Source organism: Fistularia commersonii, chromosome 13 (genome assembly GCF_037954325.1).
Source record: "Fistularia commersonii isolate RoL2024-O1a breed Wild chromosome 13, RoL_Fcom_v1.0, whole genome shotgun sequence".
In the NCBI taxonomy this organism is placed as follows: domain Eukaryota; kingdom Metazoa; phylum Chordata; class Actinopteri; order Syngnathiformes; family Fistulariidae; genus Fistularia; species Fistularia commersonii.
Window position 1 is genome coordinate 8744507 of NC_141296.1, and position 27376 is coordinate 8771882.

General features: G+C 37.2%; 1 protein-coding gene across 4 annotated transcripts in view; it reads right to left on the reverse strand.

The window, feature by feature from the left end:
• Nucleotides 1-27376, reverse strand: part of diaph2 (diaphanous-related formin 2) — a 339738-nt gene that overhangs the window by 199103 nt on the left and 113259 nt on the right. For all 4 annotated transcript variants that reach the window (XM_086157743.1, XM_086157742.1, XM_086157744.1 and 1 more), the window contains 7 exons: nt 25540-25652; nt 22650-22766; nt 19833-19951; nt 18766-18830; nt 17924-18028; nt 10099-10464; nt 7041-7155 (listed from right to left, as the gene is read on the reverse strand). In XM_086157743.1, the coding sequence (XP_086013869.1) occupies nt 7041-7155; nt 10099-10464; nt 17924-18028; nt 18766-18830; nt 19833-19951; nt 22650-22766; nt 25540-25652 (1000 nt within the window). The remainder of the gene's footprint in view (nt 1-7040; nt 7156-10098; nt 10465-17923; nt 18029-18765; nt 18831-19832; nt 19952-22649; nt 22767-25539; nt 25653-27376) is intronic.

A 27376-nucleotide genomic window follows, 5' to 3' on the forward strand; every position in this document is an offset into this window, starting at 1 on the left:
GGAGCTCATCACCCAGCACCTGTTGGATAGGCGTTTGGCCCACAGGGCTTGGTCAGGTTCAGCCTGAATAAGAACCAACCAGGGTCTCCAAAGTTCTGCTAGAAGACTTCATCACTCACATGGGCAATGAGAAAGTAGTCTGGAGAGGGGTAATTATTAAGATTCGCATTCCTTATCCAAATCTGAATTGTGTTCCATTAGAGAACGCTTTCTCGATGCACAAGGTCTTGTTGAAACTGCATAGGGATCAAGCTGTTCAGCCTACAGCTGAGTGTCCTTTCCAACACAATGGTGTTAGGATGAGAATAGCTGTGGATTCAACTTCTGTGTATTGTTTTCAATGCTAGATTTGTAGTACGGGTTCAAAAACTTCTTTGGGCTGTGTTTTTGAGTGGGTATGGTAACTTCTTTTGTTTTTTGTGAAGACTTATTGTTCAAAATTATCTATCAGATCTTTACAGATCTTTACATGAAACTACCAGGAACCCATTATCCTCCAGTGCTGCCATTTTCCACAACTGCAACCTACCTGGAGTGTCAAGAAGTACAAGGTGTTCAGATCTCAGAGACATGACCAAGGTAAGAAAGGGTAAAAACCCAAACACCTCTGAACAAGACACATAAGTTGAAACATCAAGAATGGGCCAAGAAATATCTGAAGACAGATTTTTCAAAGGTTTTGTGGACTGATTAGATGAGAGTGACTCTTGACGAACCAGATGGATGGGCTTGGGTTGGATCAGTAATGGATACAGAGCTTGACTTCGACTCAGACGCCAGTAAGGTGGAGGTGGGGTATACGTATGGGCAGGCATTATTATAGATGAGCTAGTTGGACCTTTTTGGATTGAAAATGGACTCTAAATCAACTCTCAGACCTACTCTCAGACCTACTGCTAATTTTTAGAAGATACTTTCTTCAAGCAGTGGTACAGGAAAAAGTCAGCATCTTTCATTTTCATGCAAAACAACGTTCCATCACATGCATCAAAGTATTCCACTGCGTGGCTGGCCAATAAGGCCTTAAAGATGAAAAACTAATGACATGGCCCCCTTCTTCACCGGACTTAAGCCCTATTGAGAACTTTTGGGCACATCTTAAGCAGGAAATTCATAGTGAAGTACTCCTCTCTGAACAGTGCCTAGGAGCCTGCAGTTGCGGCTGTACAAAATGTTGATTCTGACCTGATCAACAAACTGACTGACTCCATGAATGGAAGGCTTGACTGTTATCGAAAAGAAGGGTGGCTATACTGATCGCTGAGGGTTTTTTTTTCGTTTTTTTTTTAAGTTTCAGAAATGTTTGTTTGTAAATTTTGAGTTTCTTTATTACTTTCACTTTAACAGGTGAAAATAAATAAGTGAGATGGGAAAATCTTTGTTTTTCATTTAATTGCATTATAATTCTGCACCCTAATAGTTAGCTAATAATGGTGTACAGATAGATATTCTCTTAAGAAGCCAAAACTTCACTTTTATTCCTTAAATGTTCAGGTTTGAGGGTTTACATTCTGGATTGCCCAAGGGCACTGTAGTTGTACAATAACAAAATTAATCCTCAAAAATACAACTTGCCTAATAATTGTGCATCTAGTGTATTTCATGATTTAATTAATTTGATGAATCAATCCAAGGTGAATTTATTGACAAAGTTTCATAATAATCATTCAAACAAAGTCAAATGCTTTAACACAAAATCTTTCAGAACTGATGACTTAATCATTAAAAAGTATCACAGGGAGACTGACAAATCTGAATGTATATTAGCCCAGATTATCCGTCAGTCTGGCTATGACAAAAAGGAAATGAGATATTGACATGCATAATGAACACATCATTTTTGAAGGTTCCAAATTACTGAGGGTGTAAAAAAGTGAGCACAATGTATACCTGGCAGGCTGTAAGTGATAGGTATCAGGGAAGCGTAATACTTAGAGGGTTAGAGAGCACTGTGATAGCACGAATGACTTTACTCTGAGTGAAGATTAAAACCACTGAAACATCACATCTTGGCAATATAATAAAGAACTGAAAGGAAATCATTTCTGTCTTTTGTCTCTCTTTCTCCCTCTGTAGCATGTGTGTACACAAGCAACAAACCAATCACTAGTAATTAATATCTAAGGGCCAGATATGACGTGTAAAACATTTGCAAAGATGAGAAAAGAAGAAGGCTGACCCTGATATATTCGCCTTGGAGAGGCCCCTTCAAACATGTAATGAATGTCCTCTTCTAAAAAGAGGTCTCTCAAATTCAGAAACAGACCATCTTTGGTTTGCTTTAACACAGAACTAAGGATTTAATCAGGATTACATGTTTTACTCATGTTTGACTGGTTACCAGTCAGTCACAGGGCCACATACACAGACAGACAACCATTGCCCATTTGAGAAAAATTTCCCAATTAACCTGCTGCATGTTTTTGGACTGTGGGAGGAAAACAGAGGAACCCACACAGACTCCAGAATGGTCCCCTTGTCGGAATCAAACCAGGGTCCTTCGTGATGTGAGTCCGAAGCACTAACCAGTGTGCCACGTTGCCACCTCATGATCACATATAGGTTTAAAACGCAGGTGTTCTGAAATGGCGATTATTATCTAATAGTGAAATACCACAGCAGTGACACAATGGCCTATGCATTTTCCATTTATTCTCTCTTTTATTCCACAACGCTGATGCATGGCGCTGAGTGCATGCAGCAAACAAAGATGTAAAAGATGGGGAGAGAAAAGCATTGGATTGACAAAAGGGAAAGATAAAGATGCAAAGACAGAGCCGGGTGAATGTTCCCTCCTCTCAATGAACAAAATCAGTTTGAAACTGCAGTGTCCTCCAGGGAAACAAGAAAAACTATCCTACCTCACGTCCATACACAGTTAGTATAACAGTTAGTATAAGTGTATCAAAAAATGTATATTTGGATGCACTTCATGCAAGTTAAACTACCCGAGTGTGAGAATTGCCTTGGACTTAAATTAATTTAACTGCCCCTTAATATATTTCGAATATGTGATAAAGCAGACTAAGAGAGATATAGGACAACAACAAAAAGAACATTATAAAGGGCTCTTCCAACAGAATTTATGCTCTTTGGAAACAAATATAGGCTAATAAGAATAAGAATTGCCAGAAGTGCATATCTGAGTTGCACTGGCAAAAGATTCTGTCCAAAACTTGCAATTCTCTGACAGACTATACAGGCCCAAATAAAGCCACAATTATTTCAGTCAGCAGCAACTTTCCTGTCAGATTGAGGGGTTGTGAAATATCATCTCAGTTGCCCAAACATGGCTAGGTGTTTCTCATCCCTAGGCAAGGCCAGCTCTGATGTTAAAAATACTACCAAGGGGTTTAATACATAGATTCGGAGGGACAAATAAACCCCCCGCTTATTTCAGCATTATCGCTGCAGTGGCATTGTTATTATTGCCTCACTAATGGGGCTATAGTCGGGATTCAGAGTATGGTATGCACACAACATTGACATGAAAGAGTGAGTTGGAGTCAAATCTGTAAAAACAATAGGTCAAATACGCTGCATATTTTACCCAAGTCACACATACTGTGCATGTGCTTGGTTCATGCTTTAAGTTTAAAAAAGTAACAAATAAATACATACATAAATACACACACCCAGACAGACACAAACAAACTTGACGCAAATAAATATTTGAGCAACTTAACATTACCCATGTACATATTTAAAGCTATTACTGTCATTTAGTCAAGTGTGTACTCACAGTGCTGGATTCAAAATAAAAATGAAAATACATATTTAAATAAACAGTTATATACTGATCTTAGTGGTTGTTGAGTAAGTGTGCTCCATTTAATGTAGGTATACTTTTAAGATGCTCACCATCCCCTTTATCCATCAGTAATTGATGAAAGCAACAGAGGAAATATTTTGTAAAAAGGGGATTGTGATGTTCACAAGCATCAATCTTGTTTCATACTGAACTGCAAAGGTTGCAGCTTAATAAATTGCCTTTCAAATATAGCAAGCCACCGCTACAAACGTTCAATCCCAAAGTGAATCTGATTTCTTCCCAAGAGCTGTGCAAAGGCACAACACAGTGACTGATAAAGCAAAGAGAGGGGCGATGAGGGTAGAAGAAAAGAAGACAGCAAAGTCAATTGAAATATGGGTCAAAAAAAAAGGATATGACAGACAAACCAAGCAAAGGCAGCTAAAGAAAGAAAGAAAAAGGGAACAGATTTGTTTAATGGGGAATAACTCCATGACCTGGTATGTTTTTTCTAAAGCTTCCACTGATTGTATTGACCACAAGCTCGAAAGAGGTATGAACTGGGGTTTGATGGTAGATGTAACTGATGGTTGTGTTTGGATTAATATGATTGCTGAGTGCCATGCGTGGGTGGTAACAATTTTCCTATCACTAACCAATTGATGCAAGGGGATAATTATTGTACCTTCATTGATATCTGTGACATAGATATAACATCGAGTGTCATATAACATAGACTAGCAGCAAGAAAGCATTTTCGTGCACATTCGAACTAGATGAAGCAAAATTAAAACTATCAGAACTTAAAAATTATGCATACACACTTTGTACATGACTAAAATAATTGTCCCTTTACACAGTTTATAATGTAATTATTATTGACTAATTGTACTGGATATTCAGTCCAGCATGAAAGATGAATTTATGAACGACAAGAAAATAACTGTTCCACAATAAAATGGAGATAAATAAATATATGACGACTTAAGATTTCAAGAATCCTTGCTTGAAATCCCACTTGACTATCATTTACATTCCTTGGTAAAACGCATTAAACAGTGAGTCTCATAAAAGCAGCAGGGAAGATGACAGTGTTGCATTTTCAGTAGTTTAAGAGACCTCTGAGAACAATAAGCATCTTTAAAACCAGAGCCGTTAAGGATTTATTTTTCTACATCCAAATTGTTGTTCTTCAACAGTGAAACAAGCAGGAATCCCAAGGAATGTGAAGTTAACAGAAGCCTCTTTGCACCATTTGCTGAGGGCAGCTCTGCAGAGAAGGCATTTACACCTGCTTGCCTCATCTTTCCCGATACACTTGTCCCCTGAAGTGTGCTTTACTTATAAATATCAATGTCTATGATGCGGCACAGAAGATGATGCCAGAAGCATGGGGGGAGTATACTTGCATGTGAGTATTTTTTTGGTTTGTTTTTGGTTTAGTTTGTTTAACCTATGGCTTGTTTCTCAAATAAGCCATTCAAAGGTTGAGCTGTTACAGTGAGAATTAGAGTGAAAATGTAAAACAATACAAATGTGCTCAGGGTTAAACCTCTTTATCTATGGTTTTTCAGCATTCCAGCACTTTAAACACAGCGGTTGAGCTGGCAAAGGACTAATTATACAAAAAAAAATGAATGATCAAAATTTGATAGTGGACATATGAAGAGGATTACAAAATTCATATATCATCTGAATCATAACACATTTATGATTCAGGTGCAACATTTGTTGGGAAGAAGAGATACCATCAACTGCCACCCCTTCTTCCTCAATGTTATCGATAAAACAAAGAGCTTTTCACTGTCTTTCAACTTTACTGGCTGGTGGGAGGGTTAGATATCAAAGATTAAACAGCACTTTTTCATTCATGAGAAAATCATGTTCAGTTTCAACAATAGAGGAAAAGAGCTGATTCAGTGAAGTTGCCTCAGGGTAATTGATAGGAATCTAGAAAAAGTAACTCCCAGAGGAAATGCTGAATCATGAATTCCTACCTGCCTAAGGGTCTATGGAGGATCTATAGTCTTTTTTGAGGGTGGGGTTTTAATGTGAATAATACTAAACACTTTCCCCTATCCCCCTATATCTAAATTAGTCAATAAATACTGTTACTGTGAAAACTTAAATGTTGAGTTGCTTTTCTTAAACATTATAGATTTTAGATGTTCCAATACACAAATTTGCAGATAGCTCATGGTCGCCCTCCCATTAATTGTACACACATCTATCAAAAACATAGTTTATCATATTATTTATCTATTATTTATTATATACATTTAATTATAGGGTAAATGTTTTCAAAACTGTAACTTTGTGATTCAGAGTCACTTCAGAGGATATGTAAACCAAAAACATGAAACACTTAATTAGGCCTCATATCAATTGCCCCGAGTACTCATATTTTATTTGTAATTAATGCTGGTATTAAAAAAGTACATGTGTAGACCTGGAGGCAGTGAGAAAATGGACAAAGACACCACTGGTGGGGCTGACTTGGGCCCAAACACACTGCGGGTATATGAGGGAGCTGGCACATTCTCTATTGTTATGTCCACATATCCTCACAAAGCTCAGACTTGACTGTTCTGTTCTTAGCAGGCCTGACTTCACACCTCCCACTTTTGCTTGAACACACACACACACACACACACACACACACACACACACACACACACACACACACACACACACACACACACACACACACACACACACAACACAAGAAATGGGAAATGCTCTCACTTTCATGTAAGGAATATATATGTGCTATTCTAGTTACAAAACAAACAGTGTGTGTTATTCAGCTGAAAGTAAAAAAAAAACAAATCAGCAAGGGCAAATACATTCCTAAAGCTTACTTTGCAAAAGATTGCAATACTCTGATACAGGATTGAACGACTGGACTAGAAAAGCCAAGAAGCAAAGCAGGCAATACTGCTCCCGGTTAAAACACAAAAATGTCTGCAGGAGCAGATGCACAAAAAAAGACACTGATCTGAAATGACTCAGAGAGAGTGAAAAATAAAAGTAATACCAGGTGCAGCTACATTGTAAACAAATGGAGCACAAGTCTCTAATCGGTAGAGGGATTTTGAATATTACTATACAGAGAGAATATTAAAATCAAGTGGAAAAAAGTACTTTTGATTATCAATTTATTTTCTATTTTTTTCCCCTTTTTTTGGCTGTCACAAGATAAAGGTAGCTTGCCACTTTTTGTGAAAAGTTAAAGTGAAGTATGTGTGCAGTCCAGTTAAGAAGGGGTGACTAGATGAAACCTCCTTACCTTTGCTCTGTGAGGAGAAGTAGAGGGAGAGCTGAGCAAATAGGTCAGGATTCTCAAACTTCTCCTCTTTGACTTTGATCCAGATGCAATTCTCTGCCATTTCCTGAGGCACTATCTGTAATGACACAAGGATTCTATTATCACTAAAATCAGACTACAAATTCCACCAACCTGCCACTCAAAAAGGTCTTCTCAGTTGAGGGACTTTTTTTTTTCTTTTAATGTTTAGATACAAACGCCTATGTGTATCCAATCTTAACCAGACAGGATACTTTCCCACGGAAAAGGCTACAAGGTTTAAGTCTCAGTTATCAGTTATTTATGTATTTTTCCATCCAGGTTAACATGAATCAAAATAATTCAACCACATTGACTGATGAGAGGTAAGAGCCTGAGTCAGCCAATGATATCACAGCTCTCATCGACTACACACAGAAAAAATTCTCTGTCTCCTGTAGATGCAAAGTTAATGGCTTCTTCCAACCTGAAAGGGAAGAAAATAGCCAATCATCTTCAAACAATATGAAGATCATACAAGATTACAGTATATAAGGATAACATTCAAGCTCTTCCAAACAGATCTTCTGGACTGCAAAACTGACTGGAGCGCAGGTAGTATTAAAGGGTAGGAAGATAAAGATTAAGATATAAACATAAAAATTGAACAAGTAGTCAATGTCACCACTTAATCAAGCGCACAGAGATAGTGCTTATTGTAATGGTGTCAAGGTTCTCCCCCAGAAGCTCAGATTACAATGAGACCTTCTAAACTGTTGCCATTATTCAATTAAATGAATAGTCATTGAATAGAGCTGTGTGACTTATATATCAGGCCGTTTCAATACTAAGGGCTGGAGCCACCATTTATGGGTATCCTGCAACTATTCTTGGAGAAGTTCACGGAAAAATGTTACAAATGGCCCACCAGAGTCTTTGCAAGTATGTGAACCAACAGCAAGACACAGAACCAAGTACAATCTCTCTTTTTTGTCAACAGTGCCTTAACCAAATGAAACAGTGAACGGCACATTGAGTCCTCTAAAAGGTTTTGATATCTGCAATGTTCACTTGATGCTCACTGTACTCTCACTGTGTATTTCACCTAGTACGGGGCTGTGCACACATGCACGTGCTTGCACAAACAGCAGAGATGAGGGAAAAAGTTGAAAACAGAACCAAGTGATGTGAAGGTAGCATCAAGTAGAAAGATGATATATTCTAAGCTGCTCTGTTCATTGTTGTGTGTTTGCAAACTAATGGAGAGAGGAACAGCAGAATTAATTGCAAGCAGGAAAAAAAGAATGGATACTGACTGTATCCTTTTTTCTTCTTCTTTGTTATGTCAGGTTGGAATTGGAATCTAACATTTTACATATTCTGGAAAACACATTTAGGGACTTCAAAAAGTTTAATGAATTTACTATTATGAAAATGATTAAATACCAAACCTACTTAGATAGATGTCAAACTATATGAATGAAGCCTGCACACCCCCCCCCCCAAAAAAAAACATGCACAAGTACTGATAACTTTGACTTGACCCTGACTTTGATGTTAAGTGTTTGTTTTGTGGTTTTATTTGTCAACCTATATTTTTTTCTTTGATTGTATAAATATATAACTGGAGTCTTATTTATTTATTTATTTTCCCCATACATCGATGCCAAATGAAAATGATTAGTGCGTTATTTATTTTATGAAATATGAAATTCTATTTCCATGATTAAAAACAAAGATAGCACAAGGTGAAAAGAATTTCCCATTGTGAGATGTTGGTTTTATCCAACGTGGAGCATGTGTACTGCTGGATCTGATAAATGCCTTGGCTGTGCTCCTTACTTGCCTGTGTGCCAAGACTGCCTTGAACTGATTTCACATACACAGGTCAACCATTGAGTTTCATTGAGTTTACCTATGACAAGGACCATCAAAGTACCATCTCTTTACATGGTGAGGTCTAGGGCAGCGTTATCAATAGACAAATAGCTTAGTTAGTATCACTGAGAGACATCGTACAGTGAATGAAATGTTGTTTACTTGCTCCTTTCAATATTTTTTATATCCCATGAAGAGGCTTTGTAACATCAAGAGGTGATGTTGTGTGGTGATGTCAATATGAAAACCATCATTTTCCATACAGATTTTTCTTTATTTTCATGTCCCTAGGGAATAAAAAAATGGAAATAAAAAGGTGAGACTCCTAATCTCATATCATAATGCAAGAGCAGTGCAGCTGTAACCTGTTAATATGAGCGCTGTCAATGCAAATCAAGATTTTCTGTAGGGCAGTGTGGTCAAGGCATATTGTAAATATGCACTACCACCATTCTGGTACCTTGACTCAAAAAGTCCCACTGACATCTAAATTGCATAAATATGTATGGATATTTTCCCATTTAAAAAAACTTCTCTTGTTGAAGGTGGGTATACAGCTCAAGATGAAGTGTTTAGGCATATACAGTATTCTAGATTGTGTTTGGTTTATTGTCAAATAGTGTCGTTTAAAATGAGTTACTAATGCCTTTTAGGTGGATTTCACATTTAACTTAAAAAAATGAAAAAAAAAAACTGCAAGTTATTCGATAAATTTTCAGGTAAAATACAGTCCATACGCAAGTAAAGCCCTACTGTGATTGCTTTTACACGTAATGGGAGATGAGCCAAACCAATCTATTCAATCATACTAAAGAGGTTTAAATGCAAGGGCAAAGCTGTTTTATGTTGTGACGTCTTTACTGCTGTTAAGTGTGAAATAAGATTGCATGTTTGAGGAAATTAATAGCATTTGATTAGAGCTGTTTGGTTTATATCTCATTGTGTAAGGTAACTACAATAGCCGTTCTTAAAAAGTTTGCATCAGTGATTGTAAAATAACTGATTTGTGTCTTCATGAACTGAAGCACAAGCAGAAGAACAATATATGCATCCACCCATCCAATCATCCGTTATCTACCGTTATCTTACACGCAGACATGGGGAGACCTGTGAATACCACACAGAAAGGTCCCCTGTTGGAATCCGACAAGAGTTCTTCATTCTGTGAGGCAGAACCCCCTACCTTGGTCCAGTTGACTCTCTTCATTGTGGTTTCAGGCTTGTAGGTCTTCTTGGGCTGTAATCCATAAGGCAGTTTGACAACAGCCAAAGCCGGAGGTGGTGGAGGCCCACCTGGACCCCCAAGGAATGGAGGTGGAGGAGGAGGTCCAAACCCAGGGAATGGTGGGGGAGGAGGAGGCCCACCACCTGGTGGAGGAGGTGGCGGTGGCGGTGGTATGCCAGCATGACAAGGGAGAGGGGGAGGAGGAGGAGGAGGGGGGCATCCACCTGGGGGTGGAGGAGGAGGAGGTGGTGGGGGGGCAGGTGGTGCACATCCTGGCATGGGGGGTGGAGGTGGTGGCCCAGGTGCAACTGGACCAGCTGCAATCTGCAATTACATATTAACAATTGAAAAAAAACATTAGAATTGTCAAAAAAGTATTTGTTCCTTCGATGCAAAGAAAAATTGTCGAATGGATCTTCTTTTCTTCGCCAATTTGGGCATAGTATGCCAAGACAAATAGCAGTATTGTAAACCACCAATCAGGCACTATTTTGATGTTAGACAGTAATTTGGCAACAGGTCAAAATGTCTTGGGGATATGTTTTGCCATGTAGAAATAATTATCAAGTACATGGGGGGAAGAGCTGTTAATTCTCATTGTCTTCTATGGTGTTCTATGAATTATTAGCAACAGATAAGATAAAAATTTGTAACTCTTCTAAGCAATTGATGATATAAAATATTTTTTGTGTTTAGCAATATGTTCTTGGTAAATTAATCCAAATGGCTGCATATCTTGTACAATAGAGGTTTATTTGTTTGATACTGTAAAATTAAACAGATGCTGAAAACTGACATTTTGGAAACACATTTTTTATATACTATACTATACTATATCCTTAAATCTGGTTATAAGAGTAAGTACTCAGATCCAAACCTTCATTGGTTATTATGGGAACCAATGGTGTTTTTCATGCACAACAAATTGTTATAAATATTAAAAGTTGACAAAGCCAGTTGCTGCTTTCAAGTACATGTTTGGAATGGAATGAAAAAAATAATAAAAAAACAATGACGGTAGAAATGTAAGACCTTAACCAACATGAAAATGAGCACTTGCCTATATGTCACTGATTTACTTTTTTTTCCTATCTGATATATAAAAACAAAGCAGAGTAAGGAAGGATATGAGACCAACTAGCATTATTTTACAACATATAAGAATGTTTATTTTCCAACCCAACATTTGCTGTTAATCCTCACAGTGGCCTACTCTAAAACAGTGTTTTGAGTTGTAATTAGATCTGGGGATGATAAGTGGTCATTTATCTTTTTGAATGCTGAAACAATCACACTGACCACAAGAAGAACAAGCAGTCTTTGATAATGCCATTTCAAAGCTGATTTAGGGAAAATAGGTTTATTTATAAACATTGACATGGATTGGTTTTAAGCTTATCTGGTGCCAGCATTTACATGCACATTTTTCATTTCCAAAGCAATTACCCTACTTTGCATATTTTCCCCTGCCAATTGATTATGTGAGTAAACTGTGATTGGCCTAATATTTAAAGATATTGCACAGCATTCCATTATATTAAGATGCTTGCTGATTGTTCATTAAACCCAAAATTAAAAAGGTGTTTTGCAAAGGGATTGCTCCTTCAATGAAAATCCACATTCAATAATTAAATGTCTGTCAATCTCTGGCCCTTGGTGGCACATTTTCTCTGGATTAAAATGAAAGGATGGGAGCAAATTAGCAGCTAAATTTGAGTGCAGATGTCTGTATTCTGAGGGTTACTAAAATTGTTTATCCATCTTTCTACCTTTCTCTTTAATTATTTATTATTCTCAATGATGATTCTACTACTAATAAGCATAGGTCTCCATAAAAACCTTGGTACCCATTAAAAATATTGCAAATATAAGATATATAAAAAAATAGTTGCATGCATAATAAAGCGCAGTATTGTGTATATGTTTTTGTCATTATTATAGACACGTTTGATTCTTCATGGGTTTTTAAGTTTTACATATTTCGAGTATAAAGAGAAACCATATTGCACCGTCACTGTCAATCCCTAATAAGAATCTTAAAATGCATGTTTCATCGCTGATATTTCTGACAGGTTGGTATTGGTCTCTAATATGAATTCCAAGCCAGCCTATTTGGATTCCTATTACCATGGAATCAATGGGGAGGTCAGTGTGGCAGGTAATTAACTGAAAGCGGAGTGTTATAATCACATGCACGAATCTCATATCAGGAAGATGAATTACATCATGAATGAAAGTGTTACTTAAGAAATTGCAATAAAAAGCATGGAATGCACGAGAAAATACGAACTGAATCAATAAAAAAATAAAGTATGTTATGATTGTCATATATAGGCCTCATCCAATGTTTACTGTTTACTATCTAATATATGAACGCAATAAAATATCACCATTCGTGAGAGATTGAAGGTTTTATCTCTGTATTCTCCCCCTGCATCCCAAATTAAATTTGGAATAAAATATTTGACAACATTGGACAGACAAATGAACCCAAAGTAGTTTGATTAAAAATGTTTTGTGTTAGTAATTAAATAAATACCAAAGTTACACAAGTTTTTTTGGGTTTGTAACAATAACATTACTGTTCTAATTAAACATTTTCCCAAAATCATTTTGTAACATAAAAAATATGACAACATGCATTTACAAAAAAACGGGAAACTAACTGCTTAATGACAACATGCAGTTGGTGTCTCTGATTTCTACAACTAACCCAAGGTTCACAAAGCAAATCAAAATCTCCATTTACTTTAGTTATCTCTTATTATATTTGCCATTGTGACATTTGTTGAACAACTTATCTATATTGGCAAATTAGTCCATCATCGTATTTCCCTTTAGTCTTGTGACATACTGGGTTTGAAGAATGCTTAATTCACACCATTGGGCCGAGAAATCTGACTGTGAGAAGAAGTGCAAACATAATGAGGGCACCCACCTTGGCTTTAGATTCATTGGTGAGTCTTTGAGCCTCTTTGAGTTTTTCTTTTTCAATAGATAACTGTGCACATACAACACACACACATCCACCCAGTGAACCCCCACATCACAACAGACACAAAGGGCAACAAAGAGGCACAGATGAGGAGTGTTAGATTGAAAGAAAAGAACAATAGTTCACTACTACAGATGGAATAGTTCCACGAAACACACATTGAAGTAGGAAAAAGGTGATGTGTTTTATAAAGCTAATGACAAAGATATTAGAGCCACCAAACATATCCCCGTGTTCTCTGAATGAGCTTTTTGATGTGCAAAAGACAAAGTGTATTGTACTTTTACACCTACAACAAGATGTAATCCTTCTTTAAAAGAACATCAGGGTAAAGCACTGTCTGCAGCATGAAAGGAACAAGAAATGGCATCACTGACACTGTACACATTCAAATGCTTTTTTTCCATTTCCTATTATGTTCCATTCTTGACATGGAAACATGTAATTTAACACCTTTAGATCTATAATAATCAGTGATTTCAACGTGTATTCTTTGTTTTAAAAATTGACCAATTTCTCTTTGTTTCCATTCAATAAAATTTTACCAATGGAAAGCTGATGGGAAATTGTCCTATGCGATGGACTGTGTACAACTTGAGTTAACAAATCCACAATTTTGGGGATACCTGCAACTGATGATATCACAGGGTCAGAACCACATGGCCAGGCCAGTACAATTACATCTGAAATATATGTGGCTTTTTTTTCACGGAGTTAAGTTGAGCCATAGATAATGCACTTATACATAAGAGGAAAGCAACATTTGGGGATGGTTGAAGTCATTTTCATAATCTTTGTGTCATATTGAAATTGATATTGCTATACAACCTCTTCTTTCTTCTTTTCCTTTCGAATATTGTCACAGTGAAACATCTTACAACCAACCATACTCTCCCTCATCTAACCATACCGTGTCTGTCCTTTTCTCTCACACTAATAATCTTCATGTACCCTTTAACTACATCCATCCATCCTTCCTGGCACGCTTCCTCTAGGCCTCCTGCCTGGCAATTCCAACCTCAGCATCCCAATAAATTCACTATCTTTCATCTGAACATGCCCAAACTATCTTGATCTGGCCTCTCTGCCTTTATCTCTGAAACATCTAACATGCGCTGTCCGTTTGATGGACACAGTCCTGATACTACCCATCCTCATCACTCCAAAAGAGAACCTCAACCTTTTCATCTCTGCTATCTCCAACTTTGCTTCTTGTCTCTTCCTCAATGCCACTATCTCCAAACAAAACACTGTGGCTGATCTCAATACTGTCCCGCTCCTCCCTTTCTTTCTAGCTCAGAATCTTTTAATGCACTTTGCTGTACAAATGACTTGTAACAGTTAAGTATTACTGCTGAGGTATTGCTATTTGCCATATACATATATTTGATGAAAAACCATATTTTTTTAAGAGAATGTAAGTATGGGGAGGATTCATATATGACATTTGAATGAAACTGAATTTAATTAACGCATGGTGACAGTGACAGTATTTCAGTTGTGCCATTCAAATAAACCAGATAAACTGGTCTAGTATAACTCTAGCTCCTTTTGAGGGCCACTTGGTTCATCTACAACTCTGCCAGGTTGTTAACTGCTATTAATGGGATGGTTTAGAGTGCTCCGAAACTGCCAGTGCTACATTATTCAGTTCCAGAGCAAATTCAATGAATAGCTTCTTTTTATGATAGGTTGCAAGCAAAGGTTTGGGGACAGGTGGATGATTCCCACTTGTTGTGATTTTTGTGTCCTTTGTTGATGTTTACAGGCAGAATCTTCACTCAGCTCAACTGGGGGATAATCAAACAGACACATCAAACAGGTTGCTTGTTACAATGCCAAAGTTCCTGAAGACAGACACTCATTAGATGTGTTGGTTCGCAAACAAGGTGAGGAGAAACAACTCAGGCATGCATGTGTTTTAATGTCTGACAGAAATTCTCTCAAGGAGATGAAAGGTTAGGGTTAGCTCCCACTTCATTCATATTCAGTAAAATGTCTGTGATAGCACAGAAGCTTTGATGGAAAAACTGAATGCGTGTCCTCACACTGATTTAAAGGTTCGGGGCTCTCTCAGTTAATGGCTTTTTACAGCAGTGTGTCAAACATGGATAGAAAACACACTCTTTACTGTGTCTGAAAGAGCAGACTAGATGACACGGGCGTTTCCCTCACAGAGACAGCGATAGAGTTGCATCTGTGAGCAACTTGACAGAAGTCAAAATGCTGAACATAACTGAATTGTAATGCACTTGATTATTTTAGAAACAACCTGTCCCTGACAGTGGCAAAGACAACTGTTATTAAAATCTTGTGGTTATTATAAAAATAGAATTGTATGAAACCTAAACCTAATCACGTCAATTAATACACAGGCGGGGGAAGTAAGTATATTCCTTAGAAAAAAAAAACAACATCTTTTTAAGTGACATATATACAAATTGCAGGGGGAAAACACTTTTAAAAACATTTCAGGAGACGTAAACTAAGAGTGGGCATGTGCTTATATTACTCGTATGCAGTGCATAGACTTTTCTTTTTTCTTTTTTTTTTACTTGTAATGCAAAGGGGGGGAATATTGAAGTCATTTTCTCCATATTGATATAAATATAACACAAATAAATAATGTGTTTCCATCCTGAGGTTAATGTCTGTCGATATAGGGTCTTCAGCGGTAACTGTTTTTGAAGGAGGATTCAAACAAACAGAGGAAGAGAGGGTTTTACTCTCCTGGGTTCCTCTGCACTGCTCTTGCTGTTAATGCAGCACAGTCATTCAGTCTTCAAAAGACAGGTCTGTCAGGGTGGATGAGGGTAGGGTGCATTATAGGGAAGGTACTTGGAAATACAACATTAGAAGCTTCAACAAGGAAAAGAGGGCAAGCAAAGGTAATAGCAGTCTGACGTATTCATTTCTGACAAGAGAAAGACGAAGGGTGGAAGCAGGAGAGACACAGAAAAAGAAGAAGAAAGAAAAGGCAAGGAGACATAGAGACTATCTCAAATGGGGGGGCAGTAATCACGATTTTACTGGTAATAAATCAGGATACTGCCCTCGGGTATATGAAGTACACAACACCTATGTGAGCTCAAAATTAATAACACATAATTCCCATCTACAGTATAATTAAATCTCGATTGTGGATAGCACTGAATGGAAATTATGATCAAAAATCAAAATAAACTATCAGCTTGATGAGCCTTCCCTAACTTCAATGTGACTGTTAGCAGAAAAATATTAGGCATCATGCACAATTGTGTCCACATATAGATATGAGGTAAATTGTGTTTATAAACACTAGACGCACTTACCAATACCCATGCATTTCCTGCGCTTCAAATTTTTTTTATATCAAATAAAATGTAAAGGGTGCACAAATCCTGTTTTTGTTGAGTAAATGTGGAAAACTTGAGTTAATTGAAGTGGATAAACATCATGAAAATATTGGATATATTATCACAACAGACAAAGTGTTTACTCTCATTAAACTTGATCACCTGTGACCCAATTTTTAAGAAACCAAGGAATAATTATCACATTTGACCTTTAGGATACAGCTGCAAGGACTGCATCTCGTAATCCACCCCTGTTTCCCAATGTAACACTTCAATATATATTGTGTGCATATTGAGGTCTCGAGGAAGACAAAAGAGAAGATTTAAGGATGTAGTGAGAGAAGATATGAAGGTAGTTGGTGTGAGAGAGGAGGATACAGAGAATAGGGTTAGATGGAGAAAGTTGATTCGCTGTGGCGACCCCTGAAGGGAAACGCCGAAACAAGAAGGAGACCGTTTGCTTTTCGAATAAACATGTATCTTAAGTTGCTAGTATTTCATCATGTAAGAGATTCAGTATAAACTTAGCTTTTAATCCAAACTATCAAGTCTACTGAGGCCTAAGACTACACAACACGAAAAAGGGGAGAGACATATTGTATTTCAATGAATTAAGGTCACTATGTTCACTTCTTTCTGAATGTGGATGATAATTTTACATTGTCTGGGATTCGCAGCTATATTAAGATGAAATACGTTTAATTGCTGATGAATCATACCAAACATTTTATTTCTTATCTTGAATATGACAGTATATTTTAGAAATCAGAGAAGAGTTGAGAAAGAAGAGAAAGAAGAGAAATCAGAGTTGGTAACCAGAGAAGAAGGTTTAAATAGTAAAATGAAGATTTGATAGATGTAGCCATACCATCTCCCTGTACAACTTCACATGAAATTCTATAAGCTGAGGGCAACTTCTCTTTATCCCAAAGTACTGCTTAAGTGTTTGAAATTAGGTTAAGGGGGAAATAGCAGTCATCTTCTGTGCACAAAAGGGAAGATTTTGTCTGGGAAAGGAAAATGTTTTTGAAGGTAGGGAAAGAAATGCCATCCATCTCTATGATGATAGAATTACACAGGAAAAGCTTCAACCAACCAATTCACACAAAGAGCTACAACCTGAGGAGATTGACCCTTTATTAAATCAAATGCTCTTGCATGGTTGATAAGTCCTACTTTCAGTGGCAGCCCATGTATAAGTGAGGTGGAAAATATCTCCCATTATAAAATCCAATGTTGGTCTGTCCTAACGTTTCAAAAATGTATGTTTTGAGATCCAGAAAGACAAGAACATGTCTGAGCACAGGCTGATCACAAACCATTTCTCGACATTAGGCCGATCAATTCTTTTTCATGATTTTGGGCGGAAAAATCCAATCCACAAGATAGCTAAGGAAAGACATGCTTTTTTGGAAAGTTGAGATTTTTCTGACAGTTCTCTTTATGGGTTTACCTGAGACTCCAGGGCCTGGATCCTCCCCTCCAGCTCTTTGATTTTCTCTTCTTTCTTTTGAGCCTCGGCCTGAGCCTCCTGCCGTGCACTGAACTCCTCATCAAACTGCGTGCATGGAAGGACAAATATGTCAATGTGTGCAAATATTTACACAGGGATGGAAACTCACTCAAACAAGCATGCATATGTACGTGCGCATACACATACTGTCTATAACAAATAGCCACAGGTCACATCTACTGCCACCAACACTCAATAAGACGCAGAGTGATTTCTATTTGTAGCCCCTCATGACCCTTAAGTCCTGTTGTCCTTTAGATTCATTTCAGACCTGCCTTTCATGTATGTTGATGGATTTAACCTTTACAGAAACCAAACCATGTCACTGTGATGATTTCACAAGCACAGCAGGGTACAAGGTGGTTTGGCACAACAGGACACTTAAGAAAAAACCAAGGAGCTCCTTGGTGTTGGAAGGCAAAGGTTTTGTTAATACCAAACTCATTCTAACACAACATTGTGAACAGCTAAGAATTAAAATATATCAGTTGTGATTTCACACTCATACACATAGTAAAAGGTGTTAATTAATAATAAGCTAATGTAAAATGTAAAAAAAACACAAGAACATGAATTAACCAATCAAAACTTGTGTAGAAGTAAGCACATAACGGAATATCACTTTTGATTCTTGTAATACTGATACGGATCATGTAGCATCACAGCCAGGTATTGATCAAGGCATGGAAAATCCATAGCTTGTCTAGGAGCTCTAAAGAGGAAAAAACTTTTCTGATGGGAGCTGGCCAACCAAAGGGCTGCTGAAGTGATTAATGCCTTACCTTTTTGGAAAACTCTGAAGCTTTTTGCTCACTCTCTTCAACTTTGGCTTTATCAACACACTGATCTGTTAAATGGGGAGAAAACGGGGAGAAGAAGGGGAAAAGGGGGAAAGGGGTCAATCTTAAGTTTTTCAAAAGAGAATCTCTTCTGGAGCTCTGTGTTATTTCTCTGATTATGTATAATTATTTGATTGCCATGTAATAAATAAACTACTCTTGAAAATGATTCTCTGTATTCCTCTTTGATCATATTAAATGCCATCATATGAAATTGGATGTATCACAATATTACAAAGCCCAGAAAAGACAAACGTAGGATTACAATAAGAGAAATCAGATTATGGACACTGATTTTTTTGAGTCAAATAAATGCATATGATTAAAGCTGATATATTATATCAGTAAACAATCAAAATTGAAACCGATTAAAACGGTCCATTGTGGCAAGGATGAAAAAATGAATAACACTTTGTTGGAATGTCCAAGCTGTCAATGAGAGATGGACAAACACAAAAGGCCTTATTATTTTATAGTGTTTCTGAAAAAAGCAATTGTTTCAGAAAAAAAATCTTCCAACAGTAATGCCAATGTGCCAGACATTTTCTCAACAAATCCAGAAAAAAAGCAAATAAAGACCTGAATGAAAATGGTGTTAAAACTATTCAGCATTAAATTATTTTACAAGATATAAAATTGATATTTTATGGATATCAGTTTAATGACATGTCATCATGTAGCCATCTCTGCTACAAGTAAAGGTGGCAGTTCAATTAGCAGAATTTCTGGGGTATCAGGAGAGATAACTCGATGTGAATGACTGTAAGGTATCAAAACCTGCGGCCACATTAATGACTTGTTTTAAAGATTTACTTTATAACTGACTTCAAATGAGCCACTGTGGATATGTAGTATTTTGCTGCCCTCTCTGGTTGAAACCTGAGTTGTGGCCTTAGTGTTTTACTATACAGACATGCCACTGAGCATTTCAATGAACTTGCTTTGTCAAATACACCGAGATCATTGAAGCACATGATATAAAAATCAGTAAAATGACATTAAATACATACCAATCAGATGGGTGAAGTCCACATCCAATCTTTTGCTATAGCCAAAATCAGGATCCATCCCACTTCGATGTAGCACCACCTGACTGACGCATTCTTCAATAACCTTGTAATATTGAGGCCTGAGGGTCAGGAAACACAATGTTAAACAATTAGAAAAGCCAACTGGAGATATGAGTGACAGACAATCTACAAGACTAATTAACCGCAAATTATTCCCTTATTCAATCTAGAGGTCACAAAATGCCATGTCAGATAGGTTGCAACCAGAGAAAATGGGAACTCTATTAAACGTGATTACTTGCTTCACCCCAAGAAATTAGCAGATTAGTGGACGCACAAAATTTTAACTCTGGGTGAGTCTGTCAATTTTAAGGTAATCAGGTTCTGTGTGTAATAGGAAGCACAATAACCAGGAAAACATGTTGACCAGTTACAGGGATATCCTTTAATTGAGCGGGGTGTGTGAATCACCCTGAGACAGATCCCATTCCACCTCAAAGGTTTGTGTGTGACCTTTTCTTGGTAACATTATCAGCCTTAATTGCAAGCGACATTTAGCAAATACAAGCCAGCTCAAACTTGGTTTCTGACAGAGAAAAACTTTTTAGTCAGGATGAAACCAGACTCCTTTCAAAAGTATGAGTGTATTTACTGTATTCTGACTTGAAACTGAAAAAGAATATTAATGAATCATAACAGTACAGTGTTTAAGAATAAAATATTTCAAAATGATCAGCAATTATCACCAATAACATAAAAATCACAAGTTCTAAAAATCAAATGTATATATCTATCTTGGCAAGATACAGTCTCAGATATGTGATTAAAAAAAATGTTATTTAAAGATTGATGGGGTAGGGCCACTGATGTAACAAACGCTATATCTCAGGCATGCCAAGATATCAGTAGTTGTCAGGTAATGTAATGTCCATCTTTTTAAAAAAATAGATAAATAAATTACCAAAAAAAAGTGTTTGAGTTCATGTCCATGGCTTTTATTCCCACCCAGAATTTTAAAGTCTATATTCTGTTGCTACCTTGTGGGTGGACAGGCCGTATAATTTTACAAACAGAAATATGAAAGAACACAACATTCTAAGCCAAAGTAAATAAGAATAAATCAGCGTTTACGTGCACTGTTTTGAAAGCATGAAATGCCATACATTAAGCCTGAGCTGGTGGAGTCGCCCACTCATGATTGGATGAAGCTGGTGAGAGCTCACACATCGCCCTGCTTGGCGTAAGCACTGTGGCACTCGGCTTACAACTGTCACCAATGTACACCACATTATTATCTCAATAAGCTGCCCTAGTTTCCCTTCACCCTCCATTCTATGCTACCACCAAGCAAATAGGAGTTGGGCTGCGATAACTAGAGATGTAGAGGTTGACCCAAAAATGTCAGCCCCTCCACAGTGGGCAGGGTTGGGCTCCAAATGTGAGCAGATGCCCTCTGCAAAATTCTCCACCTCTTCTTTTCCTTTGGCACCTCCATTTCATCCAATGATGGCTTGCAGTTTAGCACGGCCCCTGCTACTTGAACCAGCCCTGCTCCACATAACCAGTGTAATCCCCATATCACCAGGGTTCCAAAGAACAGATCTGCTCTATATTTACTGGGTGGGTTTGATGTGCTCCCATTCATTAGGCGCGCAGTCAGAGATTAATTATCAAAAATAAACCAGGCCCTGGAGGGAAGAGAAACAACTAATATTGTGTTAGGAGGAATGACAGCAAACAGAGGACTTAAACTATCTGACCATCTTCTGTTATAAAACTGATGTCATTATTTAATTTATGTTGTTGTTGCTGTTGGATTTTATAATGCATCTCTTCAACTTTGATGATGTAAATTTAAGAAATCAAGGGAAAAAAAAACTGTCTCTGAAAATGTATTGAAAGGAAAAAGGTTTATTTCAAGCAAAGATGCTGATCTTTTCTTCTTGCTGGCCTACTGATGAATACACGTACATAAAAGCAGGTGGATGTAGTTATAGCTGGTTGATATGAATTCTACTACTCACTTCCTCCAAATAGATGAGGAATACATTATTCATAACTGCAAGGGCAAAGCAACTTGTCTATGGTAAATTCATCTTGTTCCTCTGATTTTCTCTCCTTCTTCCAACTTTCTTTTTAAGTCTTATTTCTGGAAAAAAGGCCTGACACAGCAGTGCATTCATCAGTGTCACTGCATTCAGGGCAACAGCAAGCTCTCCACCCATTGACTGACATATTTCCCTCAAACAAGGAAAAGTGAAAAGCAAACGGTTAAAGATTGCTGTTTTCTTTAATGAATAAATAAATAATAAATAATCTACTACATTTTATAGTTTGTTTTTAATGGTGTAAGAATAAAATATTTGTAGCATTTGTACTTGCTCTTTTCATCTCCAAAAAGAGTGGGTGCTCCACGGACTACAAACTTATTTACACGGATATCTGCTGGTAACATGCAATAGTCATCCAAGATCATCTGAATCTGCCCAAAACATATGGCTTTGAATTGGGGCCAAATACAGGACTTATTTTACTTGATCACATGCAATAAATTATCAAAAAGGATCAGTAAAGGTAAAACAGCTTCAAGATTTTTTTCATTTACACATCTTTTTATCATCAATGGTTCAGTGATAGTCTCATGTAGCACAGTAATTACCTTTACAATATATAGATTATACATTATAATACATTTTTTTTTAAAAAGATGTTCAAGTCTTCAGGAGACATGGGGATACCTGCAACTAAAACCAGCAGACTGGAGAAAAAGCATTGTTTCCATGAGAAATGAGATGTACAAAAAAGTGCACAGATTACCTGATGTAGTAATCATTCCGGATAAGTAGTAGGTGCTGGAGGACTGAGAGGAGGTAGCCCTCTGACCCTGTGTCTTTCACCATATTGGACAACAGATGATACACCTCATTCATATCAGTAGAAAAGCAAAGTTAAGGATAACAGCTCTTAGTAATAAACTATTCTGATCAGTCAAACTTTAAAAGGTTATTAAGTTACCACTTAAAATTTGTTTTTCATTTTAAAAGCACCCTTCCTCATTGTATTACTTTTGCTCCAGACCTACAAATATCTGGCAGGCATCAGAGAAGAAAACTCTCCTTGCGAGAGCTGAATCAGTGATAACAACTTGAGAAAAGAATCTCACTGATTTCACTAACTGTTCCCATAAGGCTTTAAAATGTCATGAAGTGAATTAAATTGGAAAAGCTCACAGGTTTTTGAGAAAGGGAGACTAGAAGCTTTTTTTTTTTTTGCTTTTTTGAAATATTCCTGAGAATAAGTCTTTACTTTGTAACTGACATACAAAAAGGAGTGAGAAAAATATAATGAAATTTACAAAAGGTAGTGGTGATGTGTCTCATTGTTTTATTTTTGTTTCTTTCTCAAAAGGTAATAGTGATGGCTTGAATAAAGAAAACAGAACTCTTAGATGTCTTAATGTCACAGTCTGACTAGGTATTCAGGTATTCCTCAATTTCAAAAATCATGAAAAAATACAAAGTGGTTCAAATTAGATTTTCCTGCAGAAAATTTGATGGAATCAAATTTCCTATTAAGAGAAAACAGTGTGGTTATACATAAACAGAAAAAGGGAGAAACATTCACTATGGTCATCTTACTCCAATGTCAAACATGCTTTCATCACTCCAGTGGCAACTCATTTATGAAAATGCATTTCAGTTAAATATTTATTTAAACTTAACAAGTATCCCAAAGCATTCATAACCAGAGGTTCAACCCTTCTTTTAAATTGTCAGCTATCGCTGTACAGTTGTATTGGCTTGTATAACTGCATATTTAAATTTCAGACTCAGATGACTTATTTGCTAACATAACGGGCCCTCTTAACTTAGACGAGCCCCCAACCCCAGCACTTATATACCAAAAACTCCCAACGGTCAAGAACTGATGACAGATGAAATATCTTCAGGAGAGGAAATCAAGTCCAGTTGCCAAGACACGGTTTGACAAGAATAGACCTGTTGATGTTTTTTTTTTTTTTTTTTTTTTTATTTGACACTACTTGTCAGGTTCCATAAAAAGTTAGAGAAAGGTTATTGTGTGTGAGAGAAGTAACATTCTCTATTTGCCATGTAGTCATGCACACAAAACAGTCATATGCCCTACAACTGGAGCCAATCAATTCTTTTAAATACAGTTTGACACTTTTCCTATTAATTTCAACGACGTCTGTAATTAAACTCCAATCCCATATCGTCTTTTTTTCTTGAGACGGGGGGGGGGGGGTGTACAGGCTTCTCGAAAGTATCATTTCCCTCCCTTGTAATAGTTGAGTATGAAGCCTCTGAGAATTACAATCCTATGAGATTCAATTATAGCCTCACTACAGCAGCATTTGAGAGGATATAAGAAGCAGCTCAAACTGGGAAAATATCCAACTAGCTTCATCTATCACTAAGCTGCAGACATAAACCTAACTTAGAACGCCAATCCACTCAATGACACCTCCCTCATTGCCTCTTTCTCTTCCTCTCTCTCCAAGTCATGAATAAACATGAGAGGCAGTCAAGTGTAATGTAGGCCAGTCAGTGGTGGGGTCAATCAATCACAATTCCACAGCCCATTAATATGTATAAGTGGCCTGGAGTCACCTCTTTGGCACCTGGACCTGTGCTGGACACAGAGGAGATGAGCGCCTCTAGGTTAATATTCATGAAACCACCGGGGAAAAGAAAAAAAAAAAAAACAAGACACATGCAATGCTCAGGTAAGAGAAGCACTATCGGTGTAATCTCATGCATATATGTGTGTGCTATGCTGGCAATGGGACAATGGGTTGCCAAGGCTTTTGAATCATGCTCTGAGCTCATAGATCAATACACCACATTGTCCTTGGAAGCAAACATTGGGTCTTCTCATTTGTGAACCTGCTCAAGCACATCATTAATCCAAGAGCACACTTTTTCCTCTCCATCTTCCCTCCAAACACATACACAACCGACTCCTCTCACCTATATGTGTCAACAGAAACTGTCAGTCACAGCAGTACTTTGTGTCAGCACCAGAACGGTGGGATTTAGATGAAGAAAAGGGTGTGGGAATGAACATCTGCATAACAATGTCAGTGTCTAGTACATTGTCTCAGAATGTCAGCCATTCATACATAGCCTTAGAGAAGATATGTAAATTATTAAAAGTTTCCTCTCTGGGATTCTTGAAGATTCTAGCTGGGGTTTAAATGAATGTTCAAGCTGTTAAATTAAAAGTTCCAGAAGTTAAATGGACACTTGTACAGAAATGTGAGGAGATTCACATTTTTTATGGGAACTGAACACATCATAATATTTACCACAATATGAGTTCCCATAAAATGTTAATCATGGTTGGTATATATGAAAAGTAAAACCACAAAATTTAAGGTATAACTGATATCCCTCTACTTGAGTCCCACAGCAGTGCTTAACCCAGTAGAGATAGCCAAAGACAAAAGATGAAAAGGGGGGATGACTGAGAAGCAGAGGAGTGTAAATTTATAACAAACATGTTTAGTATACCTAGTATGAGAGAGAGTTGGATATTATGCTCTGGATCCTTAAATCCTTCCCTAATAAACCAAGCCACAAGAGGCTTTAACTGTAAAGCTTGGCCAAACCCACAATATACACTCGTTCCTAGTTCAATGGGTATGTTCATCAGTATATTCACACAGAGGCAGGACAAAGGATATTCCATCTCAGCTCGGATGTCATCCAGGCGATGGGAGAGTTCGATTGAGTCCTCCTCCTTGTTTTCATTGAACACTTTCAGCTGAATATCTAGTTCTTCTGTCTCTTTGAGCTCCTAAAACAAGTAAGCCAAACAGTAGATACAGAATGTCACATTACACAAGGGTCATCTCAGTAAGTTAAATAATATGATCAGCATCTGAGATAAAAAACAACTGCAATATCCTGTAACTTTTTAAACTTAACATCTTTGTATTTCTAATCTCAACCTTTTATATCTGTTAGTTGACTTATTGGACAAACCACCTAATTACACAGGAATTGGATTTTTCTAATAGGTTAGAATACTGAGAAAGATTTTTCTTTACGTTTCAGAAGGCTATAACAGTTCAGAAATATTTTTTTTTCAACTACGGAAATTTGACTGCTTGGTCTGAAAGAAAGAGAAATACCTCAAGCAGCCACAAGATTAAATCATTTTATACCAATTCAATTTAACCAAGGGTAAACTGTATGTTAGCCAACCCTTCCAATAGAAGAGTGCCTGTTATATTGGCTGCACAATGACAGAGACTACCGTATACCTGAAGGCCACCTTTTTTTGGCTTCATGCACCACTGAGCAATTTTCAGAGTAGTGACTGAGGCCCCGTCTGTGACACTGTATGCAGTCCTCCTGCATCCATGGGGGAAGTTTAGTGAACTAGGAACAAAAATGCCCTGAACCCTCTCAGTAGGTATTCCTGACAGAACATATTCTCGCACACCTGTTCCAGCTTTCAAGGGCTCCAGGGGCGCTCTTTACCACTTCTCTATGAATCACCCGCAGTACAGTTTACAGATGGAGATAGGACCAAATGTAACCCAATTTCTGCAAGTATCAATCACCCTGCACTGTTTTTTCAGGTGTGCCATCTGTCTTAGCTAGCACCAGTTAAGAGGGAGGCACAGCAGCGCCACGAAAAGAAAAAAAAAAAAAAGCGGGGGTTGCATTTCAAAGAAACCCATCAGTAACCGTAAAAAAACACTCATTGTCTTTTTGTTTAGTTGAGTTCACTTTTTAGCTCACAGGTAAACAGGCCCCATAATATAACTAATTATTAGCAGAAGGAATGTCAGTTTGAATATCCTCATTTAAAGCAGTCAAGTTGCAACCTGATTTTCATTTAATGGGAAACAGAAGCAGACATAATTACAGTCGTGATAGTAATAATCAACAGGAGCAGCTGGTATAATGGAGTAGCTGTATGGTTCTGAAATACTTCACCCCACTTGCCACAAATAAGAACCTCACTGAGGAGTTGGAGATCCTTTGCTTCATGTGACAATTTGTAGGCCAAAAGGTATGTCAAAGAAATGTAATGCTGAGATCTTACACTGGCAAATTGGGAGAACTCATATATGTTCAAATATTACTAATTTGTAGATACTTGTATAATAATTAATCATAATAGTTTTATTATTCAAATGACTGTAAAATCTTGAAGCATTTCCAATGAAACAATCGACTATGCATTTGTCCAAATTAAACTAAATTAAGCCTTTAATCTATGTTAAACACTATGATGCCTGTAGTAATAATAGCAAAAACAATATTAATCGTAATAATAATAGTAGTAATAGCAATAGTAATAGTCATAGTAATAGAGTAATAGTAATAGTAACAAATACAACTGAGTAAAAAAAAAAATCAGGACATTCAGAGGCCTAAAATCAGTTACAAGACTTCAAAGAACTTGTGGTACCAAAGAGATGCAATCAATAAATGTAAGGGATGGCACTTCAATTTTGAGAAAACATAGTTACAGTAACAGGGTTAAAAATGTCATCAACAGTGTAT